This window comes from Indicator indicator, chromosome 3 (assembly GCF_027791375.1).
Source record: "Indicator indicator isolate 239-I01 chromosome 3, UM_Iind_1.1, whole genome shotgun sequence".
Classification (NCBI taxonomy): domain Eukaryota; kingdom Metazoa; phylum Chordata; class Aves; order Piciformes; family Indicatoridae; genus Indicator; species Indicator indicator.
Genome location: NC_072012.1, coordinates 32135465 through 32158948, shown reverse-complemented (window position 1 = coordinate 32158948; position 23484 = coordinate 32135465). Strand labels below are relative to the sequence as shown.

General features: G+C 38.3%; 1 protein-coding gene across 1 annotated transcript; it reads right to left on the bottom strand.

The window, feature by feature from the left end:
- Positions 1 to 9721: 9721 nt before the first annotated feature.
- FAM3C (FAM3 metabolism regulating signaling molecule C) lies at positions 9722 to 22461 on the bottom strand. The gene is made up of 9 exons (XM_054399530.1): positions 22449 to 22461; positions 19524 to 19628; positions 18351 to 18380; positions 17849 to 17972; positions 14222 to 14280; positions 13445 to 13495; positions 12549 to 12633; positions 10882 to 11008; positions 9722 to 9838 (listed from the first exon to the last, which is right to left on the bottom strand). The coding sequence occupies exons 1-9, from the start codon at positions 22459 to 22461 to the stop codon at positions 9749 to 9751; spliced, it is 684 nt and encodes a 227-aa protein (XP_054255505.1). The 3' UTR covers positions 9722 to 9748.
- Between the last annotated feature and the right edge of the window lie 1023 nt (positions 22462 to 23484).

Below are 23484 nucleotides of genomic sequence, written 5' to 3'. Positions count from 1 at the left end.
TCTTCCACACTCTGAGAAAGCTCTTCTTGGCTGAAAGCAAGAGGGAGAATCATCTGTAAGACAGCATGCCTCTGCTTTCAGAGAGAACCATACGTACAGCGTATGTGGTTCAGCTACTTTTATGAGCATATGGCAGTGGGGTGAATTTCATTCATCCAGTTTAATAATGTGGGTTTTTTTCCAGTGCTGGGACTGGAGGATCAAGGTTGTTGACATTTAAAAGATAGCCTTCTAATACTCTTGTATAGCTTTGCAATAATACATCCTTTCTGTCTGAAAGTACCTACATGTGTGCTTATCTCAGCAAGCAAGATTGGGGCAGGGGGAAGAGGGGGGGAAGTTGGGAGGAAATTCACAGCCTGAGTAGGGTTCTCTCAGATCTTCTCTCTGTCCTGTTCCCTCACACTGCTCTTTCATGCATGGAGCAGAAATTTGTGAGAAGTAGCAAACCTGTGAAAGATGCCACAAGTTTACTTTTTGAAGAAAGGATTACTGTAACCTCTTCTGAAAGCAAAAGTGATACATGTTGTTTTGAAAACACAAATGCCTGTGCACTGGCTGTACATTTTCAGAGCAAAGTTGTGTTGTTGATTGAAGTGCTGAAACACTCAGAGGAGCTACTGCAGGAATACAGCTGGTCAGTGTGTCTACATGCCAGCCTGTGCATGCACTGGCAACTGAAGCAAACCATCTTGTCCTTGCCTGTTGGAGATCATTCTCAAAGAATGTTTAGTAGAAGGAGAGTATTGTCACTGCTATCACAATGTCTCTGTGATGGGCAGCACTTTTCAGTGAATCACATAGATGTGTTTCTGTGAAGTAGACAGCAACAATTACCATTGGTCATTCAGAGGAAATTATGTCAAAATGACATCCAGTTTGTTTGAGGTTTCTGATGCAGCTGAGGTGCTTGATTTCATTGAAGGATGAGATTTCACAAGGTAGCAAACTTGACTTGGCAGTTCCTCATAGATCAAAACCATCACAGCTATGTCATGTAAAGTATTGAATCCATACTGAGTCACTCTGCTGGCTAAAATTTATTAAAAAGATGCAAAAGGATTATCCCACTTGCAAATTTCATGTCAAGTGTTTGTCTGAGCACTCTAGCTTACAGGGTGGTATATCAGCAAGTATCAGAGTGGAATAAATGTGAATCCTCTCCTGATTAGAATGGAGTCTCTTCTTTGGAGATTTTCAAAACCCACTTGGATGCATTCCTGTGCAACCTGATCTAGGTGTACTTGCGTTAGCAAGGGGATTGGACTAGAGGATATCCAGAGGTCCCTTCTGTGATTCTATGATTGTATCCCATCTGTCCTGCCTAGGTCCCAGTGGATGCAGTACCACAAGTTAGTTTTTCTTTTCACAGAAGGGCTTGTAATGTTTGGGATTTTACACTTTCAAAGGTTTTATGACTGGTGGATTACATGGGCAAACAGTAGCTAACACACCAAACTGAGAAACAGGGCTTCAATGACCATCAGTAAGGAGTGTAATAGCAGAAGTAGTAGTACCCTGACTATAGATGGAAAATTGGGTAGAAATTATTTGCTCAAAGTCATTTTCAAAAGCAGGGGCAGACATAGGTCTAAAACAAATAAAAATAGGGGGTCTCAGAATCGCAGTCACAGAATGTGTCTGGTTAGAAGAGACCTCGAAGATCATCCAGTCCAATCTTCAACCTAGCATTGAAGGGTCAACACTAAATCACATCCCTAAGCACCAGGTCCACACACCGCTTGAATGCTCCCAGGGATGGTGACTCCACCACTGCCCTGGGCAGACCATTCCAGTCTTTGATAATCCTCCCTGTGAAGAAATATTTCTTAACATCCAGCCTGAACCTCATCTGGTGCAGCTTGTAACCATTTCCTCTAGTCCTGTCACTTGACACCAAGGAAAAGAGGCTGCCCCTTCCTCACTCCAACCTCCCTTCAGGTAGTTGTAGAGAGCAATGAGCTCTCCCCTCAGCTGCCTCTTCCCCAGACTGAACAACTCCAGCTCCCTCAGATGCTCCTTGTAGGCCATGTGCTCCAGGCCCTTCACCAGCCTTGCTGCCCTTCTCTGGACATGCTCCAGCACCTTAATGTCCTTTCTATAGTGAGGGGCCCAGAACTGAACACAATACTAGAGTTGTGGCCTCACAAGTGCTGAGTACAGGGGGACGATCACCTCCCTGTTCCTGCTGGCCATCTCCTGGTCAACTACCTAATGATTTGACTACCTGGTCACTGTATTTTTTTCTGTGCTGGTTTGGGGCCAGTCACAGATCCTCTCTTGCCCCGAAAGGGACAAAAGAATGAGACTCACACAAATGGATTGGAGAGTGATGGAAAGTTTAAATGGAAAAAGCAATTGGTGAAGCTACAGAGAACTACAAACCACAAAGCATAGTGACAAAGAGTATCCCAAAGCGTACAGAATCCCTCACAGTATTCCCAAAGCTTCCCAATCCTTCCCTTCTTCCCACCTGAGGGTAAACCCAAACCCCCCAGGGCTCTTTCTTCCCCCTCCCGCTGCTAGGCAAGTCTCAGGCTGGCCAGGTCTGAGACTGCCCCCCCCTCCATTCTCCTCCTGGCATTAGGCCTAGACAGGCCTAAGAGGCCTTGAGGATACTCCCCCGGCATTACCCGATAAGAGAGGACATCTCCCGTGGGAGCAGAGAGGGAAGAAAGAGGAAGAGAATGACTCTGCAGGTGGCCTTATAGGGTGCAGGATTTATGGGTAGAAATACGTCGTTTCCTGTGTCCACCCCTGTGGGTGGGCACCCAGGACACCAGAGGTGTATCTCATGCGGCAGTGGCAGGGGGCACCCAGCCTAAACTGCCACATTAGCACACATAGTTTGAGAACTGTGGTTTGCCAGTTTGGACTGTGCAATAACTGAGTCATGACTGCTAGGCAAGTCCTGCTGAAAAGCCCAGAAGAGTTTTTCAGGGGCAGGTGGATACTGAAATAATCAGTTGGCTAAAATTGCATTTTCTAAGCGTCCTTTGGTTTGCACTTCTAGAATTCAAATATGCTCTCTCCCCATCATCGCTCTACCTGTCGTTTCCCCCCCCCTCCCCCCCGCAAAAAAAAGGCAAATTCATCTTAAAGGGAAATGTGACCTCCACATTAATGCTGCAGAACGTCAGTGCTGCAATACCTGTGCCTGTCTCAGATTCTGCCATTACACTGAATCAGCCACTGTGTAATGACATGGGTAGATCTACTAAATAACTGAGTTTATTTTACTCAGCTGAGAATGAAATGGGAATGAATCCTCTCTGGCCACTCTATCAGCTCTGCAGGGCTGGAAGCATGGTGTCAGATAGGAACACAAGACTGCAATGTATCTCACAGCTAGCAGATAGCACTGATCAGTGTTGGAATTTGCATCTCCCGGGTGATTGTAAACGGATGGCCTTCTGTGGAGGGGAGCTATCACTTCATTTGCACAGCAAAGAGATGTAAAAAAGCATCTAGGAGATTGAAGGCAGGCACACTCTTACATGCACTAATTGAACGGGAGAAAGACTGAGAGATTCAGTGGAGAGTAGTGCCACATTCCTTGTGAAACTTTCTGCTGACCCTGAGCCTGCAAACAGGAGTACAGCTTGCCACAGGCTGAAAGATCAGAGCCTATCTCAGGGTTTGACCATTTCATTTTCCTCTCAGCCTTGCTGTGTTTATGGCTATACAGCATGGTTTTAAGTAAGCTGCACATTTCCCTTGTTAATAGTTGAAGAATCATCAGCTTACCTTTAATTTTATATGCGTATATATATATTTATATCAACTATATATCTATAGATTTATGTCAAGTTATATGTGCATCAGGATGCCTTAAATATAACGATGAAACTTCTGATTGGGTAATGCTTCTAGGATCGTTTTCCCTAAAGCCCTGAAAATTTTGATTTGATTGCGAAGCAAAGTGAAACACATCTCATGAACATTTCTGCTTTCAGGAGAAAAAGTTTGACACTATACTAGGAGTTAAAACCAGACCACAGTACTATTTATGTGAATGATGATGTACCTTTTGTCCTGGAAGGTACTGTGCCTTGAGTCAGCAGCACCAAAACAGCTGCCTACTGAAACAACATCCCATTCTTTTGCACGGACCAATTTGCCCCACCATCTAAGAAATTAACGTGCTAAACATTATTTTGACAGTAAACATACTGAGGTTTAAAACCAAGGACCTATATGTCATTGAGGGAATCAATGTGCAGAGGAGCACAACAGCAAGATACTATTAATTCCAGTTTAAGATATTCTTTTTGGATTAAAAAAAAAACAAACCAATTCTGCCTAGTTGTTGGACTCGAGGGTATTGGTTGACAGATGACTAAATATGAGTCAGCAGTGTGCCCAGGTGGCCAAGAAAGCCAACAGGATCCTGGCTTGTATTAGAAACACTGTGGCCAGTAGGAACAGGGAGGTGATCATCCTCTGTACTTGGCACTGGCGAGGCCACACCTTGAGTACTGTGTTCTGTTCTGGGCCCCTCACTACAAAAAGTACAATCACCTCCTGTAGAAGTTTTATGATCACTCAAAATGTGCTTACATAAGAACCCTCTCATGAATACAAGCAAGCTGCATACAGCAAGAAGGTTTGACGCTTCAGGGCAGGCATATTTTCCATTGATCAATGATTTTACAGCACTACAACTGGAAGTAACCTCTTTAAAAAGACCACATTGCTTTTGGTCACTTAGGACTAAACAACACAAAGGCGAAACAGAACAGTATTGTACTTTGTTGAGATCATATTTGGCATAATAGAATCTTGACCACTTACACAGCTTTGAAATTTCAGTTGAGGTCAGCGGGGATTTTTCCCATTTGCCAATTGTCCCCTAATTGGAATGCTAAGAAACCACTTTGAACTTCTTGCATTGTAGTGCCACATCTGCAGGAGGACCAGAATTAAGCAGTTGCTTCAGACTGCCTCCAGGGATCAGAAATTTCTCATAGGGCAAGAAGTGATTTCTGTGCATTTTACACAGTACACCACATAGCTAGACTATCAGTTACCTGAAACTCCCTTAACTCTCTTCATATACTAAACCCTTTAGAAAAGTTTTCATTTCTATGTTCTCCAAAGGATAATAAACAGATGATGGTAAATATATTTAGTAGTACATGACAACACAAAAAGTGTAGTTATCTACAATGCGTGTTGGATGCTTTTGAGGTACCTATGAGGGCTGATATAAAAGCAATAATCCATGAAGTTTTACAATTGGATGGATGATTATGCTGCCAAGATCTGGGAACATGAGGCTGTACTGATAAAGACAATGCTGAAATATTAAAGGCTGAGAAAGATAATTTGTCAGATAGATTGCTGCAGCCTTTGGTGAGAAAAAAACATTTGCAGACTACATTCCACAGAAGACAGCACTCCCTTCAGCTGCCATCCATCAAGCTCCTAAGCAGAGATATGAATCCTCCTCAGCTGGGAGTGCTTTTTTTCATGTCAAAGAGGTTGCAGCTATATCCTGTTTTGGACAACCCCCTAAGAAAGGAACAGACCTTTTTAAGGGAACAAATTATTACAGATTTACAGATTATAGTGATTTTAAAAGGATGAATGCAAGACATCTAAAAGGCAAGTCATGAGTTTTGAATTTGCAAAGAAGTAACCACTAGTTTTCAGCAATGATTTGGATGGTACATAAGACAACCTATCTAGATGGACAGGTAAGCATAAAGTCATCTGATGAGCCTCTTTTAACTTGAGTCTGTGAAGGATGTATTAGTTCTTGTTTGTAAGGCTTAAAGGGCTGACTACAGAAGCAGAACTAAAAGGGGCTTTAAGCTAATATTAAAACAATCAGAAATGTAATGAAACATCTCAAGTAGATTCTTGCATGTTAGATTTTTTCATACCCAGGAAAGCAGCAGGAGGAGGTGGCTGAACCCAAGTGTGTGTGGTCCTTTTGGTGTGTTGCTCAGAGAGCAAGAAGTAGGGTCCTTCATATCTTAATACAGCATCACACACCCCTGATGTCATGACCCTCATGGCATCAATGAACATGTCAAGAGCTGTTCTTGCAACTTCCTGCTTTGGCTTCGAGGTTCCCATCCAGCTTTCCAATTTTCTTAACCAGGCTCCTTGTATTAAGGTTAGGATATGGCCTTTGCCTGGTCTTACAGGCATGAAAATGAACAGGATTCAATCAATAAAAAGTCCCTGGCTTGGTATTCACCTTAGCCACAACCCTTCACTTTAGGGAGGGACTATAGCCTTCCCATTCCCACATGGGCAAGGCAGTCAACACTTAAGGTGGCAATATTATTACTTTATTTCCCCTCATGACGTTGTCCACCTGGTCCCTATTTTATTAATACACTCATTCTTGGAAAACACTCAGACAGCAGACAGTCCAAACAGTTTAGGAGACATTACATATGCATCAAGCATGTAGTAATCGCACCTATGTTTGAGAGAAGTAGGTGCTGCAGTAAGACTTCTGGAAAGTAAAACAAGCTGAGCAAAAGGAAGCTTTTTCCAAACCTTCACTTGGGAAACTAAAGCTGTGAAAGGTTCTACTGTTCCCATGGTGGGAGGGTGGGGGGGTGGCAGAGAGAAGATTTATCATGAAAGACACTAGGAAAGATGTAGAAGGCATGTCAAGGCACATCTTAAAGCTCCTGTTATTCATACAAAATAACACTGGTGCAGCAATTGAGAATTATGGTTTGATCAATGAAGTCATCCTCTGAATTGCAGCTGGGTACTCCTTGCTGAGGGTAAAGTTACAACCTTCTTGTGTCTTCTCCTACTCTTCCCACAGCTGCACTTCTTGAGGTAAGCATGCACCATAATTCTCTTTTCTTTCCTCATTGTTCTGTTCTCAACAAGCCTGCAAGATGCTGCAAACATTCTCATATGCATCCTGAACCTTTGTCATATGCAGGTACTTTGACATGAATCAAATTGCAGAAAACGCCTTCACCTTGCAACTGACTACTTCCTACCATCACCTGTAGGAGAGTCCAGGTAGGCCAAAAAAGTAATCTTTGTGTTTGGTAACCCAAAGGAAATACCCAAAGACTTTATCAGAAAGTCTTGTTTCTTAACAGTAAGCATCAGAAAGTTTAGCTCACTGTGGGGATACTAACCAGCTCACTCACAGAAGAGACGGCATGACAAGATCTTGTGGCAGACAATGATCAGAGAACCACAGAGTGTTAGGGGTTGAAAGGGACCTCCAGAGATTGAGTCCAACCCCCCCACCAAAGCAGGCCACAAAGGAGTGCATCTGGGCAGGGTTTGAGTCTCCAGAGAACGAGATGACAATGGACAAGACCAAGATGATACCATTTGCATGGCCTTATATAGAGGAAGATTTCCATCAAAATAAGATATAATCCTAACTTTTTATGGCATTAAAATTCATTGTTTAAAAAGTCTGTGGCAGGTGCAACTTTAAGGGTTTAAAAGTCATGCAAAAAAGGCATAAATTTATGACACAAGGGCTGAAAGTCTGCTTTTAGTCTTATTTCCACTTCATTTAATTTTGTAGAGGAAATCTGAACTTTAATTTGACGAAAGATGAAATATTCATTGGGATTCAAAACCATAAGAATGAAGGCAAAAGAGCATTCCAGGGAAACTAGTAATGTAGATGAATGTCTTGGGTTTTTTTTTCTCTTAAGCTGTTACCAAGTAATTTCAAAATTGCTCTGATGACATTCTGGATAGCAGCATAACCAATACTGGACTTACATAGTTAGCTTTACACAATAGCTTCATGGAATAAAATAAAAGTTATTATTCCAGTTGAAAGAAATATGGGGGTTCCCTTTTACAAAGAGCCACATGGTAAAGACAAGGGGCAATGGGTACAAGTTGCTGCTGGGGGATTTTTACTGGACACCAGGCAAGAAATTTCACCATTCAAACTATTAAACATTGGAATAAACTCCCAAGGGAGGGAGGTGGTGGATTCCCCTACATTAGACAGTTTCAAAGCTCAGCTTGACAGGGTGCTGGGCCCATCTCATTTGAACTGTATTCTTACCATGAAAGGTTGGACTAGATCTTTGAGGTCCCCTCCAACCTGGTATCCAACCTATGATGAAAAAACATATCCATAGTTTTGACATGTCCCCCTACACAAGAAAATCTGAAAAAAAAAAAAAAATAACAAAAGCAGTTTCACTGAATAAGGTGCATTTATTGCTGTTCTACACTAAACTTGAGGGAATAATCACATTATTTTTCAAGCTAGATAAACATATGGAACATCGCAGAATCCAGTCTTACTCTGGTATCACAGGTTACATGAGGCAATTCCCGATATTGCTTCAAAATTTTAGTGCACAGAATTAAATTTGTCTCAGGAGACATCAACAATAAGAGTATTTTGAGTGCCGCTGCATTCAGCTCATGCTGTGTTCCTGAAAAAATCTTCTGTAGTTTCTGCTCCATGGTACTAGCTGGAAGGTTTTGAAGAGTATACCAGAACTCATGTCAGCCCCTATCTGGTAAATACCAACATCATCAGTTACATCATTACTAACTTAATTTCAGCGAAAGTTCAAGGTGACCCTACTGAAAAGAAACAAGTTTCCTAAGAAAACAATGTTTTTTCAGAGCTAAAGAGGAAGGCTGCTTCAACTTGGTCCATTTTCCTATAAAAAAAAAACCAAACCCAAAATAAAACAAACAAAAACAACAAAAACCTGCACCGCCAAAACCCATTGTCAGTTAAGTGTCACACATTGCATGACCTAACATCTCACTGTAAGAACCAATTGCCTGAGCTCACATTAGAAGCAGCCTAAGTGGCAATGGTTGCACAATTGTGTCCTCTGAAACAACTCTCACTAGAAGGCAGACTGCTTCCTAACAGGCTTCTCAGGATGGGAAATGTATTCCCAAATGTTAGATCTAAAAGAGAAAGCTATTCCATTATGCACACTTAGTATGCGACTAGCCACTACAGCTGAATAGGCACAGAGAGAATCGATGGTTAAGGAGCAGTACAAGAACTGCAATAAAAATGGAACAAGTTAACCACAGCACTGCTACTTAACATGCCATTGTCTCTCTTCTGCAAAGCAAAGAGTATTTTCAAGTACAAATCCTTCCAAACTGCTTTTAAATATCACATATGCTATTTATATATTTATTTTGGTTCTTCTCCTAATAACAGTAATTTCTAATGTTCTTCTCGTGGCATATTTGTATTACTGCCATGTACTCTTCCTCTGCTGATTACTCAGTTCTGGATCACTTTACATTGGAATAACCAAATAGCTTTAATAAAAAATGATGTTGCTATTAAAAAGGCAGAGGATAAAAAAAAATTTAAAGTTCTTTATTAACTTATCACTAAAATCTACAGTATTTCACAAAGGTTACATACAGCAACATTACGCTGTTAAGAGGACAGTACAATGTTTGTCAGGATCTGTTTCTTATCTGCATATGCAATTTATCAGCCAGTTGATCTACAAGATATTCTTTACCACAGGCAAACTAAATACTGTGCTTTTAAAGAAACCTGCATAGAAATGATTTGATTATTTTATTTTGGACATATTTACAAAAAGGATTTCTATGTGTGTTACCAATAAATAATCCCAATATTCAAAATGTCAGTGCTCATGCACATACCGACAAGATGGTTGCATGCTTTAAAAATATTATTTACAGTACAGTCTCCTTCATAGCCCTCTCCCTAATAATAGCAGAAAGTGCATTTTCTTCCATATTCTTTCTCCTTTCCTCTTTTCATTTAGTCTTGCTTCTGAGGGATACAGCCTTCCATCTCAACAACTTCTGGCCAGCCTTCATACTTGTTTGTGTCCTTGTTGTTCTTTATATGCTATAAACAGAAAACACCAATCTACCATTAACACAGTTATTTATACTTTTGCTTTAATTCACAACTTCAAAAGATATTTTACTGGCATTTATGATTACTGAAGAACATGGACAAAGAGAATACAACATTATTAGCTTTTTACAATTTGTATCAAATATAACAATCCTTCAGTACTCACTACACAGTGTAAATTTGCTCAAACAAGTGTATGCTAAAAACAGTTGAGCCATACGAGGAAAATACTTTTACAACTAATTCTGGATGTTTATGTAGGAAGAGAGACAAGCAAGAAAATAACTACCTTAGAATGAACCACTAGTTCAAGAAAAAAGGATAGTAAACTTACAAGGCACCAAAACAGTCAAATTTTAAAGAACATTATTTAAGGTTGAATGGCTGTCTTTTTTGAAAATTAGGGCTTTCTTTTTCCACCAAGCAACCACCTACAGTCAGGTAAGGCACTACTGCCTCCTAGAGTTTGCCACTGCTCTTGCACTAGTTCCCACTCCCTTGCAAAGCTGGCAAAGAGGATATCTTCCTTACTCTCGTAGTACAAAACTACTTGAACCAGAAAGTAAAGGCAAAAATGACACATTTGAAATTGTTACAGTTGAGTCATGGGAAAATATTCTATTTCACAAATTTTGCTATAGCAGAAATAATTTTGTTTGGTAGAGAGCAAAGCAAACAGCTAGGAACACCAACACTTTAACCAGCTTTTATCTATTGGAGGCTGTTCGTCGTGCATCCAAAATACAAGCATTAGGAAGTAAGTTTTGAATTCTTCAGTTTAACTGGATTAATTAAGAGACAAATTATCTCATTATTGCAATAATAAGATCTACCTCATAAAAGATAATTTTCTTATTTGTGAATCACCTTTTTTTTAATATTTAAGAGGAGGAAGCTAGTCAAGGAGTGAGTCTGAAAGTAGCACTGCTGCAATAGATATCTATCATGAACAAATGCATGCTACTTACAAAACATGCTACATTTTTACTAATGTAAGCTGTTAAATTCCAGTAAGTTGTAGGATCACAGACCTGTTCAAAAGGGCTTTTAGTCTTAATTCCTTTTCCACCACAGAAGACCCAGTTATCTCTAAAGCCAAGGTTAGTAATAGATGTGCTTCCTAATTCAGCAATCAGTTTCCGTGCTTCCTCATTAAGCCTTGAAAACAAAACAGAGAAGTTCAGAATATGAATAAAACACATGCCCTTAAAGCTTTCATTGTTCAATGGAACATTCAGCTTAACTGATTAAATATAGTTTAAGTCAGTCAATATTGAACAAGATCTATCTTTCAAAATCAGATAAGGCTAGTTCTGAAACCACCTGATCTAAAGAGCACTGGCTCTTTAATACTGTAGTCTCATGGAATTAGCATACAAACCTATCAGTACACCAACAAAAGCCAAGAACCCCCTTCTGTGAGAATTTATATACACATCTCAAGTCATGTTAGCAATTCTCCAAGCAACTAAAAAGGTCGACCTTTAAAGTAAACATTCTTTGCAGGCTCATGCTGAAGTCTAAATAAAGGAAAAGATATTTTAGATTAGAAGAATGGTCTTGTCTGCTAGGGTCAATTAATTCAACATGCAGAGTGCTGCCCCACAATACGGCTCAGTGCCCACAGGTCTAAGTCAGAGGGAAGGGAAAACAGTTCTGTAACATGATAAATTATCATTCAAAATGTCCAAGTAACAGCTTTTTATTTCCTCCTTTCAGTTACTATATTTACCCAATTACTAAACAACACTCACAACTTTTGATTACTACTGCTGAGATACAGCTGAAATTATAGAAAGGGTTAAGTACTTTGGACATTATTTGCACAACTCATTCCAAATTCCAGCTTACATTTAGAAAAGAAAGATAAATTTATCTTTTAAACATGTTAGCACTTCACAGTTTTAATTGTTTTAAGGAACTGGCATGATTGCTATCAAGCACCAGATATAGTCTTTTGGTTAATTATGTGGGACCACTAATAAGCAGCAGTTTCTGGCTGTCAATGTTAGTGGGCCAATTTTACCTTCTTGTTCAGCTGACATTGTATCTACACAAAAGCTTTCAAAAACATCAGCTGTGACATGATTATTGAAACTAAGTCTAGTTTTTACCTAAAACATCAAAGGTGGGGACAAATTCTAGGAGAGCAGCTAGAAACCTACCCTATCATCAGGAACTAGTAAAGATAAGGCTATGGTTTTTAAAAAAAGGGAGTATAATGCCTGGCATGCAAACATTTTTCCCAGCTATGAGCAAGCAGTTTGTTGGACTGGCCTGACATTGTCTTGATACATTAGTATTTTCTCAGAGGAGTAATAAAAGTCAGCTAAGTATACTGATTAAGCAATCAAAGTAGACAATTATTAATCTCTAAATGTTTTCAGAATATCAAAAACTTGTGATACTTATGGTAAAGGGTCTAATTTCCTTGTTTCTGTGCTGTTAGATCACAGAAGTATACATCCAACAGACCTCTAGGTAAAACACATACATAACCCATTACATTTTGGTTAGTATTAACCTAACCTGTGTCGTCCCCAAATCACATTAGCATTATAAAAAAAAATCCTGGAAGCAAGTTCATCAAAAAGCAAAGTTTTACATAAAGTGATTAAAGATAGCATTTTTATTCAGTATAAAACAAGCATTTTAAATATCTTGATTTAGACATTTACTATCTAAATCAAGGACCTACTTGGTTGCACCATCATCATATGTTCCCATTAGCACTATCGTTCCATCCTGGATGGACTTCAGAAATTCAATGAATGGTGCCACATCTGAAAAAAGGAAGAACACAAAGCTGTTCAATAACAATCACTCACTCCAATTAAACTCCTGCAATGCTTTCCTGCAAAGACATTCCTTTAACTATATTTGTAAACGTACTTATAAATGTATAAAAAGATGGTAAGTGGGAGAAAGATAAAATGCATCACAGAGAACTCTTTCATTTTACAGAGATTTTGGTCCATAGCACAAAGACACAAATCGCCAGGGGGAACTACCAGGGAGAACGAGTGTTTGATTAATCAAACCTCAACTACTTGACTTTCTCGATTTGCACTCTCCTCACGATTACAAAGGTAGAGGTGAAGCACTCTCATAATTACCATCTTAAAACATCACAGCAAATGGAGCCTGGAGAGGAAGGGAACAAACAAACCAACCTGCAGGAGAAGGTTTATTTCTTAATACCTTCAAGAAGGCTATGTTTTGTCTTTGAGTTAGGAATGTACACCTTATCAGGAACTGAGAGAGAGAGACCAGAAAGGATTTGGCTGGACATGTTATTAGCATTGTTTGTTAGCATTAACCAATTGTATGCTTTGCTTGAATTCATGTCAGTAGAAAGGTACGGAGTAGAGTATGACAACACTGCATTAGCAACATATATAAGTTAACCATGTAGCATACTAAGTGCTTTCGCTTTTCACAATAAACATCTTGGCTTGGGACTGCACCTGGAAGCCCTGTACGTTTCATCACAGCAACCAACCCACCCCACCACAAAAAAGCCCCAAAACAACAACAACAAAAAGGAGGTATTTAAGTTGCTTCTCTCTAACCAGTTATAGTAACTATACCTACCTCCTCCCCACATGTCAAAGAATTTTGTGTCTAATGGCTCTCCTGTTTTACCTGGAAAAAAAAAAAAGTTGTTGTCAAATAGAGCCAAAATTATTTTACTGACAACATGCCCAATGCCTTTCAATGATTCTTTCATAAGTGCTGCAAAACACACCATAGAAATCAATTACTGTGGTAACTCTTATGAAGATTGCTCCTTCAACAGCCCAATAATTCATCAAAAAGTGTAGGAAAAAGAAAATATGCAAACCTCTGATTTTGCTTCAAGTGGAATATAAAATAAAGCAAGCCCTCAGCCTTGAAAACAAATAAAGAGAATTCACTTCGTATATTTGCCTTTTTAAAAAAAATTGGTTTTGCAAAAGTAGACAGTACAGCTAAAGGTTGCCCTTTGTGTAACATGGAAAGAAAGAAAGATTAAAATTACATTCCATGTTTTGCTATTGATATAGATAGTGGAGGCAACAATTAAGTCAAAACATGCAATATGCACCTCGTGGCTTTTTCCATTGTATGAGTGCATTAGGAATTTATCTGGTGTATCACCAAGATAGTCATGTGGAGTGCCGTGGTGACTTTTCACTACACATTTTTACAAACAAAAGTAACATTCTAACAAAAAAAAAAGTGCCAACAGCTGACGTTATCTCAGTATTAAAATGTTGAATACTTCCTTTTCTACTCCTGCCTGGCTTTCACCATCCCTAAGTATTTTACTTTATATTTTAGAAACAATTTCAAAATGAAAACCAACAGATCACTTAAAATGTCACTTACCATTGACCAAGGCCACATTTATTCCTCTGCCAACATTGTTTTTAACTCCACTCATTAAACTGAAACAAACAAACAAAAATTTTTATTTTTAATAGGACAACTTGCTGATGTGAAATATTTCTGGCTTTCAAACAGGATCAGACTGTGAGAGATAAAATAGTCGAAAGACCATATGATCTTGAGTACTTAAATGAAGCAAAATCTACTTGAACTAATCTGTGTGCTCCAATGGCATCACCGAATTGATAACAATAGATCAAATATCCCCAGTTGGACCCATTTCATCTGATTGCTTAGTCATCTTGGTTTCTAAATCTGTGTATCTTAAAAGAGTTATGAAATATACACAGCTATTAATGTATTTAAGAACATTCTTGTAGTTAAGAGCCTAAAACAAATTACTGGAGGAGCTTCACCCAGTTGCTTTGGCACAGTTGCGTAATCAACATTTTAAGCTTTTTTTGTAAGCATATGACAAAAACACGTGTTAATGAGTTTAAAAGCTAACTAAAATTACAGCATTGCACTAAAACAATAAAGTCAAAGTGGTCGGCACTTGTACCTATAAAAGGAAACCTAAATTCAAGAAAAATAGTTAATATATGGATGAGACTTTAAACAAAAGTTTAATAGAATCTTGAAGTACAGCTACACATCCCAACAAACCTGTCACAACGTATGACAGCAATTATCTGGCCAAACTTAACAGCAGCAAAAGAGATGGAAAAAACCCAAGATGCACTGTGAAATGGAAACCCTTCAGAGCTGCAAAGGAGAGCTAATGGGTCCGCAGCTAAGATGATGTGTGGCCTTGGGGGTGTAGCACAGAATCATAGAATCAGCCAGGTTGGAAGAGACCTCCAGGATCATCCAGTCCAACCTGTCACGCAACCTATCCAATCAACTAGACCATGGCACTAAGTGCCTCATCCAGTCTTCTCTTGAACATCTCCACGGACGGCAACTCCACCACCTCCCTGAGCAGCCCATTCCAATGAGGAAGCTGCCAGACCTCTTCATCTCTTAACTGGCATTATATAAAGATCTCTGTTCTGCCACCACAGTTCTTGGCACAGCAACTTAGGTTTTAAAACTAGCAAGCAGAGATGAAAGTCTTTTCTCTGTCAGTCCTTTAAGTTCTACCATATGCCAAAAATTCTGATTAAAATTTAAAAACTCTAATTCAGTAATTTCTGAATCAGAAGACTTGAAATTTCCTGCTGAAATGCAGAATTCACTCTGGTTAGTAGGGAACTCCAAAAGTGTTTTAGCAACTGGAGGATCACATGATTTTCAAGGCATGCCTGAGCATCTGTGCTAAACAACATAAACATATGGCAAATAAAGACTGAAAACATAAATGAAGGGAGTAAAGTTCTGAACACATTCCTTTGCTCATACAAAATTTAGTACACATTTAATTAAAAAAAAAAAAGAACATATTTAGTCAAAATAATTAGCTACAAAATTCTTTGGAAATAAATACCAGTAAAAAAATAAAAAAAATCCAATACAGGGTGAATACATGCAGGAGACATACATACGTGTAACAAAAGTTATAATGGAATTAAGACTACAAAAAATTCCTGTAAATATGAATGATAGAATTGCAAATTATTGAAGGAGTGTAGTACAACATTCTGCTAGAAGACTTCCTAATTGAAGTAGTAAAATAGCACAGAGAAGCTGCTGGTAAAGAAGTATTGCTGTAGTGCCCCTTCTTCTGAAAAGTCCATGTTCTGAAAAGTCCAGTATGTTTTTTTCTAATCTGGATCCTTCCAATATAGGAGAATAAGGCTGTAACTGAATTTCTCTACAGTAGAATTGCAAACCAAAAAACATATACAAAGAAAAACTGAGACATTAAATGCATTCTAAATGACATTGTCACCTTTACAGCTCTCAAACCATGTGACACCCTGCTGTTTTGCAAATAACATGGACAAATTATGGGAAGCTGTCCTGCTGCTTTGTTGTGAAAGTATGAAGAAGATACAAATTAAAATTAAAAAAAAAAAAAAGAATTTTTTAGGAGAGAGTTGCCAGAATATTACTAAAAAAGAGCTACCGAAGGGGAAATAAGTACTGTCAGAGAGCTCCGAGATTCTACTTTACACCCCCAATACAGTGTTTGACGGAGTGCACAAACTGCAGCCTGTAATGTGATCGTTTTCTCACAAGAGGGCAGCATTTCACCAGTTTTAGAAGTTTTCTAACCATTTACAACCAACAACTTACAGGCAGCTTTTGAAAGAAATCAAACGTTTTATTAGCAAAGCAAGAGAGAATATAAGACCGATCCAGCTTTCTGCTGGACATTTAAATAAACATTATGAGTCCTCCTCTGAAACAATTCCAAAAGATTTTTGTCAAGGGAAAATAGACTTAGGACTAACAGCTGTGTACACTGCTATTGAAAGAAAAGAGGATTTCTAGCCAGCATCTATTTGCTTTTCATCACTTTCTTTAGTGAAATATCCAGTAGAGGATATTTTTTTTTTCCTTTGGTTGGACAGGAACAACAATCTCTTCTTACTTAACCATTAATCTAGACATTAAAAAAAAAAAAAACCCACAACAACAAACAAACGTAACAAAAAAACCCAACCCAAGACCACAAAAATCAAAACACCAAAATCGAGAGCTACAGTCCTGGATGGAGAAATACTATTTTCACTTCCACAACTTTTAATCAGTGAATCACTCTGTCTTCACCAATATAAAGCTTCCTAGCAACCAGAGTGAGGATGTAGCAAGTTTTCTAACATCAACAAAAATACCATGCAGAGAGATCAGATAAAACTGTCAAAAGTCTCAGAATGAATCAATAATAAGAAAGTTAAGCAAAACTTAGCAGCTTTTAGTCAGTATGTGCCAATGGTGAGCTCATGCTCATTTTGCACATGTTCCTTGACCACTGTGATGCTTCACAGCAAACATACTCCTACAAGCTTGAGCTAAGTCAGTCTCCCAGAAGAACAGCTTGAAATTTGATTGCTGCTTGTGTTTCTACTAATAACACAAAGCAAAGAAGCTGCATGCATTTAGTTGTCAGGGAAAAGAGCTACATCTTAGTTGCTAAAGACAGCACTAAAAATAGTCTTCTCTAAGATCCTAAGATTAATCAGAGTTACTTCAGATAGTAAAATGACAGAAAGTGTAAACCAGTACTTTTATTACCTTATAGATTAATCATGCTGTTTGCTCTATTACATGGGATTATGCTGTTCAGTGAAGTTCCAAATGTGCTCTAGAGTTCGTTAGCACTAACACCTGCATGTGATACCTGAATCACTCGACTAACATAGCATGTGCTGAGAAACAGCTAAACTGGAGTGGTTCAAATGAAAATGCTTAAAAGCTTATAAGTCTGTAAACCTTAAATAAGTGTAAGCTATCTTGTGTGTATTAAAATAGCATACATTTCTGCATCTACTGCAGAGTATTAAGTGTGCTTCATCAGAGATTAAGTTATCATGCAAAACAACTTTTTTCTTACGTCATATGGTCAAACCACTGACAAAGCAAAACATACAAAGAATTATTTAAACTACTGATTTTGTGTGCAAAGTGATCCAGGACAGCATGTGAAAGAGATACTCAAGACAAGCGGTAAAAAATACTTACATATTATCTTCTACACAAATTTTAGGTCCAACTACATTTGCTGCTCCACTTGCCATTTTGAACGCAAAATGCTTTTCAGGACAAGCTTTAGAGATGCCACATTTGTATCTTGGAGGTTTTGTAGCTTTCAAAAAGAAATAAAACAGGATTTGAGAGACAAGACCACAAGTAGGCTAACAAATACCAGCTAGTTTTCTGAAGGAATTCAACAAAAAGAGCAAAGACAAACAATATCTCATCTGCAGTTTCACAGCATCATAAATAATCCAGGTTCCTACAGTATCTCATTAATCTACCTCTTGTTCTCACTGGCACAGTCAAAAGACAAACAAATGAGATGCTGGCAAAAACCACTTTAACAGAAACTTAGGAAGGTCAGGAAGAGAAGAAAATTAGTTGCATTTAAAGCATAGTTAAGATTTTCTTAACTAAGAAAATCCAACAGCCTTTGTTATTAAGCAAAGGCAAGTTGCAGCAGTAATGCATGCACATGAATACTCACAGCGTGCAGCTGCATCCAGTGCTGACCTAGCTAAAATGCAAAAAGAAAGTTTTACAATAGATTTCTATCAAAGTGTCATCTGCTATAAAATATCCTATAAATTAAAAACCTTTCTGTACCCTTATAAAGAGGAAGTACCAAACATATCTAAACATAATGTTCCAATAAAAACATTAACCTCTACACAGTAGGAGGAGTAAAGTGATTAGGAACCATATTTAGAAGCACTGCCTCCTTAATTTATGACTCTCCAATTAACACAAAGAATTATGGAGACAAAATCACCAGGGATTTATGGACGTGTGGGCATGACGGTGAAATAGATTCCCTTCCTACAGCTTCACCAGGATAGGGTTCCTTTCACCTAACACTGGAAGCTGGCAACTCAGCTGTAGCTGAGCCCAAGCATTCATAACGCCCTTTCTTGGGACAGAAGAAAGAAGTGACCTCTTCATGGACATATTCACAATACATCTGTAACACCTAATGACACCCGTGTCTCTTCAAGGATTATAAAAGATGCCTCTGGTGACTGGTTCAGATGCTGGCTCACAATGTAGTAATCTGGAGTTAAATAACATGAACCCTATCCAAGTACCTAAAATTGTAAAGGTTTTTTAATGAAAAAAACCCTGTAAAGGTAAAGTTGGTTCAAAAGAGACCTCGAGTTTTAGGTCACCTCAGTTGCTGAACCTTTTCTGTGTAGAACCTGGGCATATTTGAAATGTGTTGGTACCGCACATGGTAGTGTATCTGTGCAAGCAAAAAAAGCCCACCCAAAATACACATTTTGAATTGCTTAAGCTTGAGAAAGGTCGAGTGTAGATTTACAGAAACTTCATAAAAAGTCACCTAGTTTACCACACCAGACTAAGACTGTAATTACCAGTAAATAGAAAAAGCAGGTAAAATGATGCATATTTCACATTGTAAAAGCAAAAGGCACAAGAATCAAACTGATTAAGAGATTAGGTTAAATATTTCATACAGAAAACATTGTATATGTTATATATATATATATATATAAAGTAACAGATATACATTAAAAATAAACACAGAATTCTTAAGTATAAGAGCCTAATTCAAGCTTAAAGCAAAATGAGCAAGATATTCTTGAATACGGCTCAAGTCAACATTACTAAATGTCTGGAAAAAATAAAAGTCATTACTTACCAAATATGTGTCCTAAGTTTGCATCCATTTTTATTTCAAACACTTGAGATATGACATAAAATGTGAATACAAATATTGCTACGACCACTACCAACTTTGCAGCACCTATTCAGAAGCAGAGAGAAGTTTCAAAAAAAATTATCTGTAATTGGTAACATTAAATTTACCAAAACTAGCTACCTGAGAAATGAATCAGATTACATTACAGGGAAGTCAGAAAGAGGATGATCATTTGTGGACTCACTAAACAGAAGTAATCTGCAAGAAATGGCCACTATAATGCAAGATGCAATTGAGACAGTTAATCGGGTTGCTATACCAAATGCATACCCTGGTCTCAGCTTTCTCCAGATTAATGCTTGTCTGACCACAGTACAACTCAGCTCAGTGATCAGGAGAAACCACAGACTTTTCCATGAAATCCAGTTTAATACAATGAACTAAGCTCATCTAACTGGCTGCTGCCCAAAGAGGAAATTCCCAGCTCCCCTCGTTTGACTTCACTCTTCTTAGCCACATGTATCTGTTTCCTCAATATCCACAAACGCTACTCTTCTCCCCAACCTCCCTTCCTCCCCTCTAAAATCAAGCTACCTGTATTTTAATGTACAACCAAGACTGAGTGATTAGGGATCTGTTCACAGCTCAACTGCTTTGGTCAGTCAGGTATGAACATTACATTAACAAAATTAAACAAACAAACAAAAAACCCAACCACCCAAACAACACCAACAAACAAATCCACATCAAAAGAAAAAAAAAAAACCCAGACAAAAACCCCACAAACCAAACCCAAAACAACAAATAAAATAAAATAAAATGAAAAACCAAACTAAAAAACCCTCCCCACCTCCTTTTTCAACAAATTTCAATTATGGACATTCAAAAAGTGAGTTAGAAGCCTAAAAGAGTTAAAAGTAATAAAATGCAGGACCTCTCCCCACCCCTGTTTGTTGAAGGCTCAGTTAGCATGAAGTTCTACAAGCCTAACTTTCTCCAATGCTGAGGTCAAACCACCTCCTGGGAGAAGAGCTGGAAACACAACCACAGCAATTTACTTCTGAAATGGAAACTTGGGCGTGTGTGGTACTGCCATGAACCCCACCATTTTTAGCATAATTTTCGATGGATTTTTACAGAACAGTCCACTTTTAGGTTATTGTAAAATACTAGCTGACTGACAGTAGAAGTTAGGTTGGGAGTCTTCTGATCAATATTCTGCCTTCCTGTCTCCTCTCTGTTTGGAAGAAGTAACCTTATAGCATACTTCAGTTTCTCGCATTACCAGTCAAATCCTTCAGAAAAAAACCCAACTCATGTACTCCTGCATATCTCAAACTGCTGCTGTGATCTGCTGTTCAGAAAAACTTAAAATAGACAGATTACTCAGCCTTCAGAAGGATGAGAGATATTTATCAATCCTTTCTAAGGGCTAAAAAGGATAAAGAGATAGAAAAAAGAAAAGAAAGATGAAGAGATACAACTGTGTTTGCTTGTAGTTTGCCCTTCCTCTCCCACTTTCCTTTTCATGTGTGAGCACATACACCCTGAACACAAACAGAGATGCAAACTTAATTTAAAAACATTATGCTGGAACTTCAAAGGTTATTATGCTTGAAGGTAAGTGAACCACATATAAGCACTAAAGAAAACAGATGATCTGAACATATGTTAAGTGGAGAAAAGGTTTTCAAAGCAACACTGCTTAAAAAGACAAGATGGTACCAGATTTTTGGAACGTGTAATCTAGGCAAGTGGCACTTGGAAAGCCTGTTGTCTCAGTAGTAGTAGGTGATATGAACAGGAACTCAGTCTGAGCACTAACCACCCCCACCATATCATGAGCCTTTTAACTGAACTACAATCGATCCCTCCGAGGAAGATGTAAGAAATCTAGAAAAATCCTTTCGCACTTAAACCAAAACCAACCTGTTTGCTAAAGGTAAACATTCCATAGACTGCTGTTTCTTCTTTGTCTGTGGTTGTAGCAACAAAAGTAATTAGTTAGAGCAAAAAACTATGAGGTTCAGAAAAGTAATTTTTCAGATGATTTAGCCATCTTCTAAAAACTGCAGCATTTTCCAGGTCTTCATCAGATTTACTTTACTGCTCCCAGTCACACATATTGATGTTAATGAAACAATTTCAAAAAGTAGTGACAAAAGTCACGACCAATTTAATACATTAGCAAGGTTAATGTGTAACTCTCTTGGAAAAAGTGTCACTTTCTCCTAGAAGAGACAACAGTTGCTCCTTAACGCTACAACCATTGATAAAAGTGCAATGCATAAGAAACAGTTGCTCCTTTTTAACACTACAACTACTGATAAAAGTGCAATGCGTAAGAAACTCAAAACTGCTCAATTGCCACACAGGCTAGTCTACTGCAAGATACGGTCTAAAGTACTATTTTCTTGCAGTGTCACATCAGCAAAGATCTTACTTTTACAACCACACCTTCTGTCAAGTAAAATCAGTCTCTCACAACCTGTATTACAGTAACTTATCTCTGAAAAGGCTTTTATAGTTTTCATTCTCCCAGTAACCACTGAGGAAGCTTCGGACACTATATTACAAATGACTATTGGTTGGGATATGAGGCAGGGGAGAAATCACTTAAGACATGAATGGGCTATTCCCTCATCATCTTACAGAATTAGTAATCAAAGTATTTCAAGTCATGCCAACTTGACCAGTCACTGCAGATCAGCTGAACCATTTTAACTGGCTGCTGGCTCTTAGATCATCCCAAAGTTCAAAGTGAGTTTCATTAAAAAAAAAAAAAAAGAAATCTCAAATGGAAAAGCAATGTCTGCTATGCCACTGAAGTTTACTTTAAAAACCTCATTATCAAAACTTGCTAGTGTTGCCTGTAGCCCACATTTCACAAGTGACATAATTCTGATTTTTACCAAGTGTACTTACCTGCTATTCTCATGTTTAGTTTTCAGCCAGCTAATGACACTATTGCATTAAAAATAGCCACCTAGGGAAAAAGAAAAGCACAGCATTGTAATTACAGCCACATAAGCACTTTTGTGATAAGTTAACACTAAGAAAACCATAGGTTTTTTGGTCAATAACAGTATGACGGTTGTCCTGAATACTTATTTCTTAACACTCAAATCAAAGGTAAGAAGATTTAAGATTAATTTCTTATGTACTGTCTTCCTTTGCTATTCCATGAAAAAAGTGCTCTGAAAAAACAATTGCATGAAATCCACTACAAATTCTGTTCAACTTTCAACCCTTCAATCTGTGACATCTAAGCAGTCTTTACTTCCTAAAGCTATGTTTTAATAATCAACAATTCTATCTGAATTACTTCAAAGTCTTAGTAACTTTCAGATGCAAGCTGTTATTTGGCAACACAACATAGCAAACTGTGATTTGGAGAGAAAATACTGAAGTATTTTGGCCTTCAGGATACTGAAGTGCTGTGGACTCAGCAATAGGCCCCAAACCAAAGCTGACCTCTAGATGAACATTCAAACAAAATATTAGATATTATTAGTATCGACTCGTTAGTGAAATATGTATTACCTTTACCATCTATTATCAGTTAACAAAATATGTATGCTTACTAGTGAAAGATGTAGCTTAGACAGAATACAACCATTAGTGAGGATGAAAGGTCATGAGAATGTGTTTAATTTTCCTTAGAGGCAGACTGTCAAGGCCACGCAGTCAGATGTCTTGCTTTGTGTGGAAGTGTGTGATCAAAGCCATATAGAAAAAAAAAAACACTGTCTTGGTTTCTGCCTGGACCCTGGGCCAGGCTCTAGGAAAATCCAAGAGGAGGGCAAAGTCAGAGGTTTCCGCATTTAGAATCACGTTAACTTGTTTATTCAACGACATCAAAAGCTGGACCCTCTTGCAGTGACATGGGGAAGCCTCACCTACCAGCGGACACACTGTGTAGGGCTTTCCATTTCTGGGAAAGGTTCTCCACATCCTCACT

What these genes read in the sequence shown, in the direction of transcription:
- FAM3C (XM_054399530.1), bottom strand. An exon ending in ACTGGATGCAGCTGCACGCT is followed by an intron (nt 17,973 to 18,350) that starts GTGAGTATTCAT and finishes TCTTTTTGAAAG; the next exon opens with CTACAAAACCTCCAAGATAC. An exon ending in AAATGTGGCCTTGGTCAATG is followed by an intron (nt 13,496 to 14,221) that starts GTAAGTGACATT and finishes TTTTTTTTCCAG; the next exon opens with GTAAAACAGGAGAGCCATTA.